Source organism: Lasiosphaeria miniovina, assembly GCF_030549165.1.
Source record: "Lasiosphaeria miniovina strain SMH2392-1A chromosome Unknown B0T26scaffold_1, whole genome shotgun sequence".
NCBI lineage: Eukaryota > Fungi > Ascomycota > Sordariomycetes > Sordariales > Lasiosphaeriaceae > Lasiosphaeria > Lasiosphaeria miniovina.
Genome location: NW_026848220.1, coordinates 2,662,179 through 2,679,243, shown reverse-complemented (window position 1 = coordinate 2,679,243; position 17,065 = coordinate 2,662,179). Strand labels below are relative to the sequence as shown.

The following is a 17,065-nucleotide window of genomic DNA, read 5'->3' as shown; positions in this document are numbered from 1 at the left end:
ATAACAACAATGTATCTACCACACCTGCTACCTCTGGCCCTTGCGGCCTATGTATCTGCCGAGGCGCTCTCCACCGTGCTCGCGGCGAGCTCTGCTTCGTTAAGCACTCTATCCAGTATGAAGATGGCTCCATCCTGACCAAAACGCGGAGAAGGGATAGGGGAGACGAAGACGGGGAGAAGAGGGGGCTTTTTTGAGTCTTCTGCTGACACTTGGACGCTTCGTTCTCTCTCAGGTCTCCTGACCGGGGTGCCAGATCTCGTGCAGGCCCTGTCGACGGCGCAGAACATCACGATTCTGGCGCCGTCCAACAACGCCTTCACCAAGCTGCTATCGAGGAACCCCAAGGCGGCCGAACTGATGCAGAACACGCGCGCCCTCACCGGCGTCCTGCAGTACCACGTCCTGCTCGGCAAGATCCCCGCCAGCCAGTTCTCCACGACGCCCAGCTTCGCCGCCACCATGCTCGGCACCCCTTTTGCCAACGTCACGGGTGGACAGCGCGTGGAGCTGGCCAAGGTCAACAACACGGCCATGATCTTTTCAGGCTTCAAGCAGCCCGCCATGGTGACCACAGCGGTACGTATTGAGAGAGGGACAGAGAGAGAACTAGGGGGGTGGAAGTTACCCCCTTTTTACTGCTGCAACCTCGGAAGTTGTCTTGCGTGAGAGCGAGCACAAGAAAAAACAAACTAACCCATGCCTACAGGACGTCGAGTTTGACGGCGGCATCATCCACATCATCGACACGGTGCTCACGGTACCTGCGAGCCCATCACTAACCGCCATCAACACGGGGCTCACGTCGCTCGCAGGGGCACTGGCGAGCGTGCAGCTGGACACGGGGGTCAACCAGCTGACGGACGCGACCATCTTCGCGCCGTCCAACGAGGCGTTCAAGGCGATCGGCAGCGCGGCTGGGTCGCTGCAGTCGCAGGACGTGGTCAACATCTTAGCCTACCACGTGCTCGCGCAACAGGTGCGCTTCAGCCCGGACCTGCTGACGGGCTCGCCGCGCTCCTTCATGACCATCCAGGGCACCAACCTGACGGTGCGCAGCGAGAACGGCCAGCTGTTTGTCAACTCGGCCCGCGTGCTCGTGGCTGACATTTTGACCACCAACGGCGTCGTGCACGTCATCGACAAGTGAGTCTCTCTACACCCAACCCGCAAGGACAGGGGCAGGAGGAAGAAGAAAGCACATGGCTAACACCCCAAAAGCGTCCTCAACCCAGGCAACACCACGGCGACGCCCGACGCGTCGGCCACGTCACAGGCGCCCGCCTTCTCGGGGGTCACGCCGGTGCTGGACGCGCCGTTCACGTCGGGCGTGGTGCCGACGGCGACGTTTGTGCCGGCGAGCGTGCCGCTGACGGCCGGCTCGGCAGCTCCGGCGACGGCGCCGGGCATGGCGGGGCTTGTCGTATGCGCTGTGGGCGCCGCGGCCGTGCTGATGGCGAGTCTGTAGGGTAGTGCCAAGGCATTCTCTCTCTCTCTCTTTTTTCTCTCCTTTTTTCTGCACCTTTCTACACCTTCTTTTTCTCTTTCCCTTTCCCTTTGGGCAAACTGCAAGGCTCCGTCTGCTTCTTGCTCCCGTTTTGGACAAGTTCCCGGATGCCAATGTCCCATGTAAATAGATATCCTAGCCAGAGAGACTCCTTTTATTATTTTCTTTTTGTTTTCTTAAAAAATCTCTGTTATTCCCCTCCATATCTCATTACCTACTTAGGTAGCTAGTTACTCCCACTTAAGCACATATTCCCTATTTATTGACAAAAAACTCCTAATCGGTTTGACAGCAAGCAACGATGCGTAAACTAGCTCGCTCGCTCGCCCTGTCCATGTAAATTCGGGGTAGGTTAGAGATATATCATCGCCCATTCCACACTAACGACAGAGGACAAGTCGGAGCACAACAGACAACCCAACCCAAGTAAACAAACACTAGATTTTCGATAGACATGCCTTACAGAACGAAGGTGCCAAGCTAAATCTTGCCAAATCATGTAACTAGTTCCAACATATCCAAGATGCCTGCCTAGCCAAGCAAGCCACAGCCAAGGACATACAATATCGAAGATACCATGATGCCAGGCAGACTCCCCTTTTTTCGTGTACAGCGTTTTTATTAGTTATACAGTAAAATAAAGCAAGACAGGAACAGAACCCAGAGCCCCCTCGCATACAAACACCGAGAACATTTTCCAGACAGGCATTTCTATTCTCGTTTCCAATCAGCCATTGTCCCTACTCTTCGTAAAACCGCTTTCTCTAAAATAAAAGGAAAATCATAAAATAACCAAGAAGAAAGAAATTGAAAAGTTGCCACCCCAAAGCCCGTCAGAACTGCATGTGCATCTCTTCATTCTGGAGGAGGACCCGCCGTGGCCGGCTCGCCAGAACCAGTGGCAGCATCAGCACCGACAACAGCACCTTCATTAACCACAGCAGCAGCACCTGCATTAACGCCAGCGCCACCGCCAGCGGCACCAGCAGCAGTGTCGGCAGCAGCATCAGTAACCGCCGCCTGCTGCCGGTTTGCGGCCTCTTCCCGGCTGCTGGCATTGCTCATGCCTTCCTGGCGATCCAGCTCGCGCTCGAGGCTGCCGAGCAGATTCAGCCCGTCGTCCTCTTCCTCTGCTACAGCGGCGGGGAGCAGAGCGGGGGAGGCAGGAGGCTGCAGGACCTCTTCGACGATGGCGAGCTCTTCCACTACTAGAGGGACAGGCGTCGGATCTGGCAGCGCTGGCGCATCTATCGGCGTAGATAATGGCTCTAATAGCCCTTCAATGTCTATCGTCGCCTCGGGAATCTCAAGGGCTGGGACAGGGGCTGAGACAGGGGATGGGACAGGGGCAGGCGGCGGCGCATCCGCAATCTCGGGAGTATCGAGAACTGGAGCGGGAGGAACAGCAGCTTCGAAACTCGGAACTTCATGCGGTGCGCCAGCCACTGTGCTTGTAGCTGGCTCGGCGACTGGCTCGGCGACTGGCTCGGCGACTGGCTCGGCGACTGACTCGGCGACTGGCTCGGCGACTGACTCGGCGACTGGCTCGGCGACTGACTCGGGAGCAATGGTGGTGACAGGTTCTCGCAGTAGGTCTTCCGCCTTGAAGAGCATAGGGTCCGAGAAATCACCGGCCGCCACAGCACCAGAATCACTTGGCACATTATCTGTCAGATCCATGGCCACGTCTTCTGGCTGTGTACAATTCACCTGCGTGACAGGTTCTTGGCCAGAAACTTCGTCCATTTGAATGATGTCATCGAGTGAGCTATCCACCGCTGCTTCAGAGACATCAGTCACATCCACGGGAGCTGGCGGGTTGCTGATTTCCATGGGCATGCTAGTATTCATTTCGAAGAAGCCCGGCGCATGGGGCGAGATGACGGGCGACGGTTCAGTCGGCGACTGGATAATGACGTTCTTGAGCGGGCTGCCCTCGAGCCTGGGCGATGATAGGTGTATCGGGACGAGCGGTGCCGCCAGGTTAACAAGGCCTGATGGCGGTGCGAAGCGGACCTTTGGAATTGTAACTTCCTCGTCCTCGGTCGAGGCCGAGGCTGCGGGTACCGAAGACCGTTCGTCGGGCTCCTCGATAGAGCTGGGCCGGATGACCTCGGACGCCTCCGAGTCCTCCATCTCGACGTCCTGGTCCTGGTCGGGATCCGGGTTCACACTGTTCTCAATCTCAGGCGTTCCATCATCTTCGTCGCCGTTGTCGTCGCCTTCGTCTTCTCCGTCATCCCCTTCTTCGTCGTCCGAGGGCATGGCTGAGTTATCCGCCATCTCGCTGTCCTGGTTCGCGCTATCTTCGTTGTCTTCTATCTTGACCGCCTGCTTCGCAAGTGATGGTCAGCTACTGGCCCATTATACCTATTGTTAGAGCAACTGCAAAACTTACCTCAGCGCCAACAGGCTCGGTCTTGATTCCGGTTGTCTCGTTAGTGGTAACAGCGCCGACTTGTGGTATGACCTGGGAAGGCACCGGAACCGGCAACGGCAGCTTTGGCGCACCCTTCTTGCGCCCGCGGCCAGGGCCCTTGGCCTTCCGCTTTGGCGGGGGTGGCCGTCTTCTTTGCGGCGCAGGTTGTTGGGCCGTCAGCTCTGGCTTCGCGGCGACTGGAGCAGGGACGACGGTCGTGTGGATGATCTCGCCATCAACCTGCTGGCCTGCGGCAAGGGTGACGGTCTGCTCGTAGGGATTGCCGGCGGCGTCGATGCGGCGCACTGTTGCCCTCGTGACTGTCGGCCCAGAGATCTGCGCCGCGATGGCCGTTGAGGCCAGCGTCACCGTGTTCTTGTGTCGCTTCGCTAGATGTGATACGGTGGGGCTCTCGACGTTGCGCGGCATCTGCTTCCACATCTTGACCATAAACCCATCAACGGCCGCGTCCGACTCTTTCTTGTCTCCCTTGCTGATTTCGGCGTCAACATCGCCATCTTCGTCATCGAGGGGCGCAGGGCGCTTGTAGAGACGGCCGGACCGTGCGGCGCGGAGGAGTTCCTGGCTATGAGGCGGGAGAAGAGGGTACTCCTTGGGCATGCCGTAAGGAAGCTCAATGGCCCAGCGGTCGTTCTGCTGCGATGTCTCTTGCGGCGCCGGCGGCGCGACGTTTACCCATTCCTGGCGCCATTGTCGCACGGGAAGACCTTCAAAGTCGTCATGTTCCGCCGGGTAGCCACTGCGGGCGCCGCGACGGGTTTGCGTCGCCGTTCGGTACTGCTGTAAGTGGCGCGTTCTGTCAGATCCCTGAAACGTCGTCGCCCATCAGTCAGAGTCCTTGCCGACTTACAGGTGGCGCCATAGCGAGTCTGAGTCGAGACGACAGCCCAGGCCAGCTGTCACGAGGTCCTACCCTCTCCTAGGTGTGCACCTATCCAAGAGACTCCTCCCAGCAGGTTGCGAGCACGATTGCTTCGTCCTATCCAAAAACCGAAAGATGATTCGGAAAAACGGGCCGCAACAATGGGTGGGCTCTTGCGACGAGACTAGTGCGAGTGGCTAGGCGTTCGTCTTGTCGATTGGAGCTTTGCGACGGAGGGGAGCGAAAACGAATCGGTAGTCTGAAGGAACAATAACGACTCAATTGCTCGTGTTCCTGCCGATAATTCCTTAAAGATAAAAAATGGGATGAACCTGAAACAAAACCCCGGCCTCCTCGTCTTCAATCGGTTTGGCAGGTGCTGTGATACCAGTCGGGTTTGATGATTCCCAAAGTCTGCGTGGCGCGCACTCGCTCTCCCGCCTCGTCGCGGACTAGGTGTGCTGAGCTCCACGAGGCTGGGCCTCCTGGAAGTTTTAAGTTAGTGTAGTCTGTATAACGATATTTACTTATCAAGATTTGTTGCCTGCCGAGATGAAAGTGCCGCCTTTTTAGCGTCCAACACCCAGCAATGCAACTATCCATAGTATGCAAGTATTCATATTGCCCTACTATCACCGATGCCTTGTCGAGAACGGCGGACGGCGTCGTCTCACATAATAGGGTGAGCAAAGATACGCCTGGGAAAGTCAGGAAGACCGGCACTTAGAGTTTCAATGTTATTATGTTACAATATGTACCCGCGCGTGCGACTGGGAGTGCACATTTACCTAGCTGTCGCAAGTTCGCAGCCCTCTCGCGCCCGCCAATACAGACGCAACGGTCCCACCACAATTCTAAAAGTATTCAGCATTGTCATCCTTCGCCTGTCTGGAAGGCGGTAGACACAACATGCCCAGGTAGTAGTAGTTCCTTCTTTGGGTGGTATAAAAGCCTATGCACCCATGAGAAACCCGTTGGTAAATAGTCCTTGGAACGTACAGGTTTGCACTCGCCGCCCGTCATCTTTCGGACTTTGGAGGCATGGATGATGGTACAGAACAAGGCGCGCCGAAAACCCCCCCCCCTTCGCAAAAGTCCCCTCAGTCCCAACTGGAGAACAAAACCCAATGTTAGCGCAAGAGCTTCCCATCGCCAAGTATCAAGAGGGGAGGGAGTCAGTAAACAAGTGCGACGTACCCGGTGTCTTTCTGCCTCATGATGCCTCCTTTCCCTTCTTCATCCTTGCCCGATAACCCGCCCTCGACGACGAGGCGGTCCTGCGTGTAGAACTGGCTGATGATGGTTTGGCGCTGTTCGGAGCGAGCGAGCGAGTCTCTTGTCAGCCTTCCCGAACGACAAAAAAGAAAATAACCCAAAAACATTGCCTGCGCCCAGGCCTCTCCTGGCGCGCAACATATTGGGCATGCGATTGTCTTCTCCGGGGCTCCCGAACCTTTAGCATCTGCAACTCCTTGAGACCCTTTTGCAGCAGCTCCTGGACGCGCCGCGGGTCGTCGACGTTCTTGTTCTCGCGGAAGGCGTCGCGTGTGCGGCGCTTGGCGTATTCTCTGAAGTTGTAGGCGGCGAACTGGTTGCCCTGGCGCAGGAGCTGGCGGTACTGGAGTTGACAAAGGGGGGTTTATGTTAGCAGCGTCCCGCGAACGAGTCTGTCTTGATTAAATGATTACACGCCGAGCAAAGGAGAGAAAAAAGATGGGAATTACAGCATACTAATGACAGCGCTTTATGTGCCGAGTCGCCTCTCAGAGCGGGCGAGACAGACATGGCTGGCGACAGAGTGAAAAGAAGAGTAACCCCAATGTTTGAGTCTGAGAAAGTGGTTGCCGATGGTTTGGCTACCAAGGTATTTCGAGAATTTGCGATGCTGCCGCAGCGCGCCAATTCCGCCTATGACGGAATAGGTACGCGGCGAAAGCTCGGAGCTACGAGCGCGCCTCGGATATAACGATATCGGCCTCTCCCGACCCGACGCCGCCCGAGCAAATAAATACAAGTCAGGGGCCCGTTCATCGTCTGCCTCACTCACTATTTGCCTTGATATTGTTTGGGCCTGATATATGGCGGCAATGCATAATAGTCTAGATAGCACATCTTCATATTTTCCTGCAGAATCTTTTTTCCCATATCGTTATGAAGAGAACAAAACAGAAAAAAAATACACGTCTTCCAGAACACCACCCCCGAGATGGATATAAGATAACCACTTGTACCTAGTAAACTCGTACCGAATTTGAACTCTCTCCTCTCAAGACATCCAAAATAACTGAGGAATGAGAGTCATAAGAATAACACCAAAGACACGCTAATTGTATCATCACCGCCTTTAACGATCCCAGGCCCGGAAGCGTCTGAACTCCTCGCTCGTCATGCAAGCCACAGAAACCAAACACGAAGACGCCGTAAAGAGTAATTGCAGTGTCAAGCGGTAGAAACCCCTCTAATATCCGTACATGCCTGAGCCACTTACCCAGTTCTGCATCGTTGCCGGCACGCCGTCCGACATATAGTAGCCAAGCTCGTTCTCGTAGCCGTCGTTGACCGCCAGCCCCGTCTGTGGGTAGTAATCCTGCGCCGCCGTCTGAGGATCGTAACGCGGGTCTGGCAGGCCCGTCTGGTGCGTGTCAAAAGCCTCGATCAGAAGACCGAGGCCGTCAGGCCTCCCACTTATGATCTGCTGCTGCTGGTGCTGTGTTTGCACATGTGATGGGCCCACGACGCCTTGCTGTGGTGGTGAGATGATACCACCCTGCGCGTGCTGCTGTACCTGGGGAGCTGACCGCCGCAGGTTGGGGTCGATGTTGTAGAGCGTCGGCGTTGGTGTCGGCGTCGGGTTTGGCTGCGGGAGAGGTAGGATTGGGGTGTTGGAATGCTGCGAAAGGATGCCGTTCTTTGTGTCGGGAGAAGGCGGAACGATGCGCGGCTGGATCGGCTTGATGACCGAAGGAGTGGGAGCCGGGTGGAGAGCATTGGGGATGGGTTGTGCCTAGAAGAGACACGGTTAGCACGCGGTTGCAACGTTTAGCTGCTTTGTGCGCTGTCACAGTAACTTACGCTGTCAGCCATGCTGCCCTCTGCCCCAACTACGATGCCTTTCTGGGCCCTACAAAACCTCTCCAGGTGGTCGTACCAGCGCGAGGCCAGTGGCCAGACATTTTTGCTTTCAGCTAAGATGTTGAGAACCCGCTGAACCATCATCGGGCCCTCACGAACTAGGTTGGGTTCGGGGCAGACTGGAAACCGTCAGTACATAACTCGCTCCGGTGTTTGTGCAACCAAATGGTTTCTTACCGTTTGGATACTTGCACAGATACCCGGCAAGAAAACCGCAACTATACACACAAAAGGCCTGGACACACACACTAATCAACTCATGCTGGCAGATTCAGCGACGACTGTGACTTACTGCCATCTGAGCCCCCGTTCCTTCTTCAGGTGATCTATCACCATATTGTGTCTCGATTTGTTCGTACAGGTCCTTCACGTTTCTAAAGAGTTCCAACGACATTCTCGCCCAGAAGGCTGTCAACTTTGGATCAAACTTGTCATATGATATCATTCTAGGGATTGCGACAGTCAGCCTAGGCTCCTCTGAAGTTAAAGAGATGGAAAACGTAGGCGGCATACTCATGTAAATATGATTTTCGAATAACAATGTTGCAAAGCCTCGTAATCATAGTCACGCCAAGATACGCCTATTGAACGGTATTAGCCACCACGTGCAAACTGGAGATTTAAAACGGCCGGATCAGGCTCCGAAAACGTCTCCGAAAACGTACCAGATCCTGGCCTTCTTGTTTGTAGCCCTTCAACAGGAAAATGCTCCATCGGTGGTCATTGGGCAGGCCTCTCTCCCAGTCTGCAAGCCGCCTTTCCATCTTGGCATAGTCGCTTGCCGGCTCCCACGGCCGCAGGCTCTTGTCGTGGGTAATAGCTCGACGGGATATGGCACCCCAAAAGTGATGTGCCTGGATAAGTGTCGCAAATAGAGATCTCCCTTCGTCAGCGACGAGCCTCGGGTTCTCTATAGCGGGTGGTGTGCCCTCAAGTGCTGCTCTTGATTTGGGCTCTCGTGCGTTAGCAAAATCCTTCTCGTTGCTCGGGAGAAGCGTTGTTATGTCGCTAGCTGCGAGTGAGACCGGAGACCGTGGCCCCGAATGCAAGTTATCTTGACTGTGCAACATCCACTACGGTACGGTGGTTAGTCCCTGCGAATTCCATCGTTTCTTCTACATCCGCAATGACGTGGGTAGATGAAAACGGTGACTTACCAAGGTGCGCCGGGCTGATTCGGCTCTCATAACCAGCTCCTTGGTGGGATTCACAAGCACATATGTTTCCTCCCGGTGGAGCTGCATCAGAGTTGCCATGCGCACGGCTATCCCCATGTTGATCTAAACAGGCGGACAGTCAGAATCTATAAACAAAGTCGCACCGTCGGTTCAAATGACGAGGAACTTACAGAACTCCTGTCCTTTACGCCGCTGCCCTGCTGCGCGATGCTCAGCAGATAAAAGGCTTGGCATTTTTCAAGACTGGGCTCCTTGTAAAGCTCATTCAGGGCCACGCTAGAAGCGCGCTCCATAAAGGTCTCGGAGGCATTCACGGCACTCCCGTAGCGTTCGATCAGGGCCGGCGTTAGACGTGCCGAAATACTGAGGATGCCCAACAGGAAGAAGACGCTGACTGAGCGGTGGTTTGTGCGCAGGCGTTCGGGGAACTTTTGCTTGGGGATGAATCCTAGCTGGAAGTAGTGGGCCGTGAACATGTTGACGGCCTCGATGATCTCGGGCAGGGGCGGGAGGAGGTCCCACTCGTCCACGCCTTTTGGGGGTCGGGACGGCGCCGAGGATGGCGCGGGCGAGACGACTGGAGCATCGAGAATTTCGCGGCGTACCTTGACCGAGTCGCGCTTGTTGTTCTTCTCAGCCCTCATGCGAGGGTGGCGGTAGTCACGGTCCTGGTCAGGCTGGCCGCGGACGGGGAAGATACTTGACGAGAGAAGTCAACACAGGCTCCCAAAATAAGTAGCCTGACTTTTATGAGACGGCAACTTACCAGTCGGCGGCTCCAAGGCCAGAATCGCGACAGGCATTGCAAGGTGGCTTGGCCTTATCGTGCAAACATTTGCTTCTCATGCGGCGGCATCTGTGCGTTTTGGGATTTGCGCGTTAGCGAGTGAGTGAATACACTGTGTATTCTGTATGTACTTGTAGGCCAAAATGTGATGTGAAGGCTGGTCTTGGCCACCGTCAAGACTCCACGCAGTAAGGGCGAACGCAAGGGCTAAGAGAAAGGGGCGGACAGGGTCCAATCAGGCCGTCCGGCAACGAACGAATGAACTTGCTGGCGACGCACCTTCGGCAGGCGATGGGGGATCTCCTTTTAATCGTAGCGCCTCCTCCGGGCCCACCTCCAGTTGATGATTCAGATTGTTGTCGCTGCTCTTGATACTCTTGTTGTTGTTGTCGCTGCTCTTGATACTCTTGTTGTTGTTGTCGCTGCTGCTGCTGCTGCCGCTGCTGCTGCTGTTCGTGGTGGGCCATGGCCATGGTCATGGTCATAGCCATCAAGTCTTGGGGAGGCTGTTGTGACATGGCGGGCAGTTGTTGTTGCGGCGATTTCATCTCGACAGCATCGACATCCATGGTGCCGCCGCGAAGAGGCCGGAAGGATGAGAGAAATGGGCCGTCGTCCGTCTTTCTTCCCACCAGCGGCGGCGCGTCGGATGCCGCTCACAGATGGCCCTTCTTACACTCTCCCGCTCTTTCTCTGAGTTGGGTTCCGGCCGCGGCGGGCACCCAGCTTTCCCTCCACGATCCAAAATCTGAGGTACCTTACCCACGCAGATTGACGTCTGTCGGTACCGGGACCCTCAGCAGTCCCTCCGCCGAGCCAAAGAGGGCAGTTGTGCCGCCAGCAGGGCACCCTTCTCACCCTCGTTGCCGCAGCGGCAATGGAAAGCGTCCTCTCGTAGGTCGGTGTGGGGTTTGGGGGTGTGTTGCCTTGCCGGCAGGGCAATTGGGGACCCAATCTCAGCCCGCCAATTGCCACGACTGCGAGCGAGCTTGCCGGCACCTAAAAGGCGCCTGCCTCTCCAAAAAGTCGGTGGGAACTGGTCCGCTGGGGTGACCCACTTTGCTGCCGCGTTCCTTTGCCCTTGTTCTGGCCAGCTAAAAAAAATACAAATTGTTTTATCATCCGCTGACCAAGTCCGCGCGAGCGCCGTAGTAAGCCGTGGGTGGAGTCAAGACCGGCTCGGAGTTGATTTGAGAAAAGAGAAAGAGAAAGAGGGAAGGGTGGAATGAGAGAGAAAAAGAAAACATGGAAACAGAGAATCTGCAGTTGGTGCACTTCCCACTTCCCTGGACGCTTCACAATTGCACCTGAGATCAACGATTAATAAGGGCAACGCGCGGAACAAGGCCCCTGCTCTGCAAGTTGAGTGGCACGTTGTGTCACCACAGCCTGATTTGTGCAAGTTAGCCCAATTCCTACCAAATGGGATTATGTATAAGTACCCGCCTCCAATGCGTCGAGGTTGATAGCATACCTAGGTGACAGACATTGCGAAGTGTGTTTGGCAACCATCCCCTCTTAACCCAACTCACAGCCACCCAGTACCTCACTGTGCTACGTACAAAGCGTTCGGGGGGAAATGTTGGTGTATTTCAGACCTATGTAACTTTGGCATACATGGCTCACGATCACTCGACCAGGCCTTGCCAAATCCCAAATAACTTGCCACACATTCTTTCTCTCTGCGCCACATTGTCTCTCGCTCAATGATGGAATCCACTTGTTGTGATTAGAGGCATAATATCGCCGTGTTTCCGTGCATCCCAAATAAAGTGCAACATGGCTAACCCTTCACTCACAAAGAGCCTTGTGCTGGTATCCTCTCCCTCCGTTTGAGAACTCCATGCACACCGTGGCGGCCCCAGATCCTGAACCCCCTACCCGAACGCCCATAATTCGTTCACTTGAACAAGATTATGCACTAGCTCGGCCAATCGTATCGCGTCCTAGTGTTCCTTTCGGGAGTTATACATGACGTTGCGTCTGGCCCATGCTTTCTATCTAGAAGCATGGGGCAGTACATGATATCGCTCTATCGTGAGTCCCAAATAAGTTCCGTGCCAGAAAAAACAAACAGTGCCTGCAGCTGCGCGGTGGTAATAGAATAGTGTAGTGTCTTGGGAGTGTGAAGTTGGATTTAGTGATGCCAATCGGAAGTCTATATACACATTATCTGTGCATCTCCGGAATGGGTTGTGGTGTCGTGTCGTGCCGTGTCGAGGGATTGCTGCTGAGGGAGGTGGGGACGGACGAGACAATTTCTCGTCCAAATCGATGGCATGAAAGTGTTTGGGGCATTGTCGATGGCCTTCGGAAGGAGGGGTAGGAGGAGGATAAGCACCGTAGCGGTGGCCTGTAGCCTTTCCGGGCTCAAGTTTGAAGCATGACCGTTTGGGTACCGCCAATCTGGCGTTTAACCTGTTCGCGTGCCCATCTGGCAGTCTCGATCGTGCGAGGCTGGAAGTCACGGTTCGTCCGCACTTCCTTAATGAGTATCGTGACCCAATCCTGACGGAAAGCCTCGGCAAGCTCGCCACCTGGATACGCATCCGCCAGGTCGCTAAAAAAACAAGGGTCAGTGTGGAAACTCCAAATGAAGCTCGGTGATCCTTACCCGATAACACCCATGCATGCCCGCATCAGCGCCTCGCTACGGTTTACGTCGCTGGAGATGCTATTGAGCAGTTGGAAGATTGACGGTACGAACTGCTGGAGGATTTGAGCTGCAACACCATGTTAGCAATAAATCCACAAGAAGGTTGAGGAACAACATACTCTTGCCACTCGTCTTCGTGGCACCAATAATGCCACCCCAAGCATCCATAATGCCTTCCCGTAGGGAAACAACGTAGTCAAACATCTCATATGGACCCTCGGCGGTCGCAGTGACAGTAGCCGCCTGCTGAAGCACTTGGGCAACAACAGAGAGATAGGTCTCAAAGTGGCCACCAATGGCACCGGCAATATCGCCAAAGCATTGCAAAATGGCAGGCTTGAACTGATTGGCAAGGGTAGTGCTCTAAGCAGAAAGTCAGATATTGGGTGGTCAAAATGTTAGGAAATGAATAGATAGGCAAGCCGGAGACGGCAAGCCAGAAATCGGTGCAACTGACCCTGAGGTTATTGAGGAGGTAGTTCATGAAGTTATCGCAGTACGGTTGGCTGCGCTCTCCCATGGAACGAGTGATGTCGCTGACCAGGCCAATAGCCATCGAGCAGAGACTCGGTTCCTCCTGGTTGCCAAGTGCGTTGTAAAGGAACGGGGAGAATGCATCCATATACTTGACAAAATCATCCTCCATTGCGTTTGATAGACTGCTGATAGTCGCAAAGGCAGACTCTGGCACGCTGGACTTGCCACCCACGGTAGTCAGCATCTGCAGGAGGACCTGCATGATCCGATCGCCTTGGGGCGCAATCTCCTTGTCCAGCCGCTGGATAATGGCCTGCAAGACGGTGCAGAGACTTGTCTGCATATCCTCGAGGATAATCTTATCTTCGACACTGACACACTGCGATTGCATCGGTAGTGTCTCCTCCAGTCGTTGAATGGCGACCGTCGACAGGCTGGCCACTGCGGGAAGGCTCTCGTTGGCAGAGCTCTGCACGAAAACGTTGAGAACCTCATAGGAGGCTGTGCGAACAGCTGGCTCGCAGTCCATTCTCCCAGTCACCGTCAGAAGGTTGCTGACGCTCTGGTTGAAATGCGGAGTCAGGGGGTTCTGCACGGCGCCCGGATCACCTGCAAAGCGCTCGGCGAGGTTCATCAACGCCCAGCAGCACGAAGCCGCCATTTTGGGGTTGTTCATCAAGCCGTCAAATAGCGACCGGATAAGAGGCGCGAGATGCTGTACCGGGTCAATAGCCTCGGAACACGTCTCGGTTATCCGGCCAAGTGCATAAGCAGTCGAGTCCTTGACGTGAACGGAAGGATCGTCCATCATGCTAATCAGCGGCTGCATGCCGGACTTGACTATGGGCTCCAAGACCTTCTCATCCGGTCCGTCCATAATAGCTCCGAAAGCGGATACGGCAGCGTCCCGGTTGTGCCAGTCTTCGGAGCGCAGGTTGGCCTCGACAAACTGGATAACGGGAGGAATAATGGAGGCGCCGACAGCCTGGGCATATAACTGGAGACATTGGTAGGCGGCCCGCGAGATGTTGTACTCGTCGTCGGACGCATCCTCGTCTTGCTTTGTCAGAAGACCTAGAAGGACGGGGACGACCTCGTTCGTTGCGACGCGGCTAAAGTTGTAGAAGGGACGCATCTGCTCGGAGCTCTCGACCTGAACGCAGTGTTAATATGGAGAATCGCCTGGTGCCCGAATTTTTGACATACCTGTGCGTTGTCGTCCTCGATAGCAATTTCCTCTTCGCAGACGGTGCTCCAGAACTCGACCGCAAGCTTGGCCACATCTTCATCGGTGCTCTTCATGCCCAAAATAGTCAGCCCAAACAGGGCCTTCTCCATGTAGAAACGCATGTTCTCGTAATACAGGGCCATGATCCTGTTCAGACATCCGAAGGCCCCCTGCTGTATTTGGGAGTTATCTGCTTGTGTCGCTTCGCAGATAACCTGCATGATGTAGTTTCGCTCGCCTTCATGCTTGAAGTTGTTACCGACGAACTCGAGCGAGTCGCCAAGCGCAGTGATAGCAGCTAGACGAACGTCGCCATTCGTCTCCTCTTTTCTCGCGCCTTGGACAACGGCCGTAAGGATCGCATTGGAATGGGTGACGAGGCTGTTTCTGAGCTCCTGATCTTGGCTCTCGCAGATAAATCCGATTGTGGTCAAAGACGCTTGCTTCTGATGCGGAGTGCCTTCGCTGACGTTTCTAACGAGCGTGTGCATCAGATCCGGCCATTGATTTCGCGGCAGCTCGATCCCCGCAATTGCGGCGACCACCTGGGCGGTTGCCTGGCCTGTCTGAGCATTGCTGGAAGAGAGCGTCTCGAGAGCCAGTTGCTTGATGCGCGTCTTGGTTTCGGGATCCGTCTGGTTGAGCCATTTCGCTTGCAGCACTGCCTGCCTCGAGAATTCGCGTCCAGTAAAAGCGTTCTTCAGGGCGAGACCAGCAGCGGCTCGAACGTGGCCTTGGGCATTCTCATTCGCCAACTCCTGGACAAGTGTGACGAGGTATTGTGACTGCCGGGAAAAAATAGGGAAATCTCGTTAGCAAAAAAAAAATCGACATGCAAGCAACGAAACACAGCAGCGAGAAAGAAGACGAGGCCTCTTACAAAGTTTGTTTCGGCGGCTTGGGTGAGTTGCTGTTCGGCGGCATTTCGCAGAGTCGCGTCTGAGGCTGTCAGCAAAGACGTCACGGTCTGCGGCGGGCAAAGGGCGGCTCGACGCGATTCAAGAGGGTCGAGGCGCCTGGCCTCGGAGTTGCGGTGTACTTACCGGGACTCAGCGAATTGGTGAGGACCGTATTGATGTCCGGTGAGCCTTCCATGATTGCTATTCCAACGCCGAGCGGAAGTGGTGGCAGATGTCCAAGACGAACAGGCAGGGTTGTTGCGACAGGAAGAGGTAGTTTGGCAGGGAGAAAGTTGGCTCTTCGTGCAACTAAAGTTTCGCTTGCAACAAGCGGGGGTCAATGATTCAAGGCTTATCAGACAGGGCTTAACCTTCCGGTAGATCAAAGCACAGGCTGGGGGAAACGCCGTTGGATGGGACAAGAGAGGAGCGTAAAGAAGGTGCAAGTCAACTCCTGGAAAATAATCCAAACTGTCCTGGATTCAGCCCAGAGGTATGTGTGCGGGTCTGTTGTGTTGAATTTTTTGTCAACAATCACAGGTCCCGGTTTGGTGGATATTGTAGAGGGGACCGTTCCCGCCCGCCAATGCTGCTGCCGCCGCGCGCTGCCTCGCACCTAAAAAAAAAAAAGAGGACCTACAGGTGTTTTTTGACTGAGCCAGGGGAAAGGATGCCGTAAAAGAACGTGGAGAATAAGACTTTGTCCTTGCAGTTGAAGAAAGCACCTGTAAGCGCCGCAGGTGATGTCTTGACGGGTTTGGCAGAGTCGGAAGGCAAAATGAAAGCGATCTTTGACGCACGGAATGAGGAGGAGTTTCCTTAGGTACGAGACCCTCCAATATCGTTCGCAGGCATTGACGGCCTGGAGCGGTGGACTACCTGGCGTTCTTTTTTCTTCTAGCGCTGCACTGTGTTGGCGGGGAACAAATCGCTGCAAATACAGTGCTAGCCTTCTAAACCGCACATGCTGGATCTTCTGGTCCGTTCGCTCGCGGGCCTCTGCCAATCTGAATCGAACCCTGAATTTCGGGGGAGGGGTGGGTTCCGGGTTGCTTCTGAGCGCAGGTGTGAGCTCCATCCTACCAATAAAGACGCCAAAACTTCTGATCTGGAATGCATCAATTTATCTTTGGAGCCGCAGCAACCGTTATTTGGTATTGGAATAGTGTAAAGTTAGATATTAAGAATGGTCGTGCAAACCATGAGTTTTCACCTATACATGCACACATTATGCATCCGGGCAATCCATCAACTAAACTCTACGGGCGCGTGGAATCTGGGGGCGGTTGCATGACGCATTTTGTCGGGGAGAGCCCAGTGCTTACTCCGTTCTTCGCACAATGAAACTTCCAGCTTTCACAAAGCTCTTTGTCTGCGAACAAGAAACAGGAGGCAGTCTGGCTAGTTTCATTCGTTACACCACTCCGCGGCAGATACGTAAGGCAGTATATGATATCCAGGTATTTCCAGATTTATGTGATAGCCAAAAATCTTGAATGAAGTTAAATAGGGGCGGGGAAGTCGCACCAAGGCACCGTTTAACCAAGTATCTAGCACGCCTTTCAATTTACATAAATTTCGACTTCAATGTTATCAGGAACGAGGAAGACCGGGTTGCGCACTTGAAAAACGCGATTAATCCTACAAACTACTTGGCCGGGTTCATGGCTTGCAAACTGATTTTTCGGTTATCTTCGCTGGACGAATGAAAATGAATCAACCCACCCCCTTTTCTCAAATTTGTTGATGCCCCTCCCTTCAAATGTGGCACATATCTCCTTAAATGCATACCGGCCCCGGCAAACTCCACAAGTGGCGATGCTCGGAATCGAAAGCCAACAACACCCGAAAGGATCTGTTTAGCTTTTTCTCCGTGGGTGCCAATGAAAGAACGACTTT

At 54.5% G+C, this 17,065-nt stretch overlaps 5 protein-coding genes across 5 annotated transcripts; 1 reads left to right on the top strand and 4 right to left on the bottom strand.

Moving 5' to 3' along the window:
* Positions 1 to 9: 9 nt before the first annotated feature.
* On the top strand, positions 10 to 1,468 carry B0T26DRAFT_843198 (FAS1 domain-containing protein; the record flags this gene model as incomplete). The annotated part of the gene is made up of 4 exons (XM_060447570.1): positions 10 to 115; positions 236 to 567; positions 710 to 1,146; positions 1,222 to 1,468. The coding sequence occupies 4 exons, from the start codon at positions 10 to 12 to the stop codon at positions 1,466 to 1,468; spliced, it is 1,122 nt and encodes a 373-aa protein (XP_060302566.1).
* Positions 1,469 to 2,362: 894 nt separating this feature from the next.
* B0T26DRAFT_670071 (uncharacterized protein) lies at positions 2,363 to 4,809 on the bottom strand (the record flags this gene model as incomplete). The annotated part of the gene is made up of 3 exons (XM_060439139.1): positions 2,363 to 3,838; positions 3,906 to 4,754; positions 4,798 to 4,809. 3 exons carry the CDS (start codon positions 4,807 to 4,809, stop codon positions 2,363 to 2,365), a joined length of 2,337 nt encoding a protein of 778 aa, XP_060302565.1.
* A 1,175-nt stretch (positions 4,810 to 5,984) lies between these two features.
* B0T26DRAFT_634400 (uncharacterized protein) lies at positions 5,985 to 6,594 on the bottom strand (the record flags this gene model as incomplete). Its single annotated transcript, XM_060436628.1, has 3 exons — positions 5,985 to 6,119; positions 6,263 to 6,427; positions 6,541 to 6,594. The coding sequence occupies 3 exons, from the start codon at positions 6,592 to 6,594 to the stop codon at positions 5,985 to 5,987; spliced, it is 354 nt and encodes a 117-aa protein (XP_060302564.1).
* A 673-nt stretch (positions 6,595 to 7,267) lies between these two features.
* B0T26DRAFT_631339 (uncharacterized protein) lies at positions 7,268 to 9,965 on the bottom strand (the record flags this gene model as incomplete). The annotated part of the gene is made up of 9 exons (XM_060436338.1): positions 7,268 to 7,813; positions 7,882 to 8,060; positions 8,119 to 8,176; positions 8,234 to 8,387; positions 8,455 to 8,522; positions 8,607 to 9,014; positions 9,099 to 9,221; positions 9,290 to 9,818; positions 9,886 to 9,965. The coding sequence occupies 9 exons, from the start codon at positions 9,963 to 9,965 to the stop codon at positions 7,268 to 7,270; spliced, it is 2,145 nt and encodes a 714-aa protein (XP_060302563.1).
* Positions 9,966 to 12,276: 2,311 nt separating this feature from the next.
* B0T26DRAFT_745703 (armadillo-type protein) lies at positions 12,277 to 15,362 on the bottom strand (the record flags this gene model as incomplete). The annotated part of the gene is made up of 7 exons (XM_060444602.1): positions 12,277 to 12,466; positions 12,521 to 12,629; positions 12,682 to 12,925; positions 13,020 to 14,192; positions 14,246 to 15,052; positions 15,148 to 15,206; positions 15,311 to 15,362. The coding sequence occupies 7 exons, from the start codon at positions 15,360 to 15,362 to the stop codon at positions 12,277 to 12,279; spliced, it is 2,634 nt and encodes an 877-aa protein (XP_060302562.1).
* Positions 15,363 to 17,065: the final 1,703 nt, after the last annotated feature.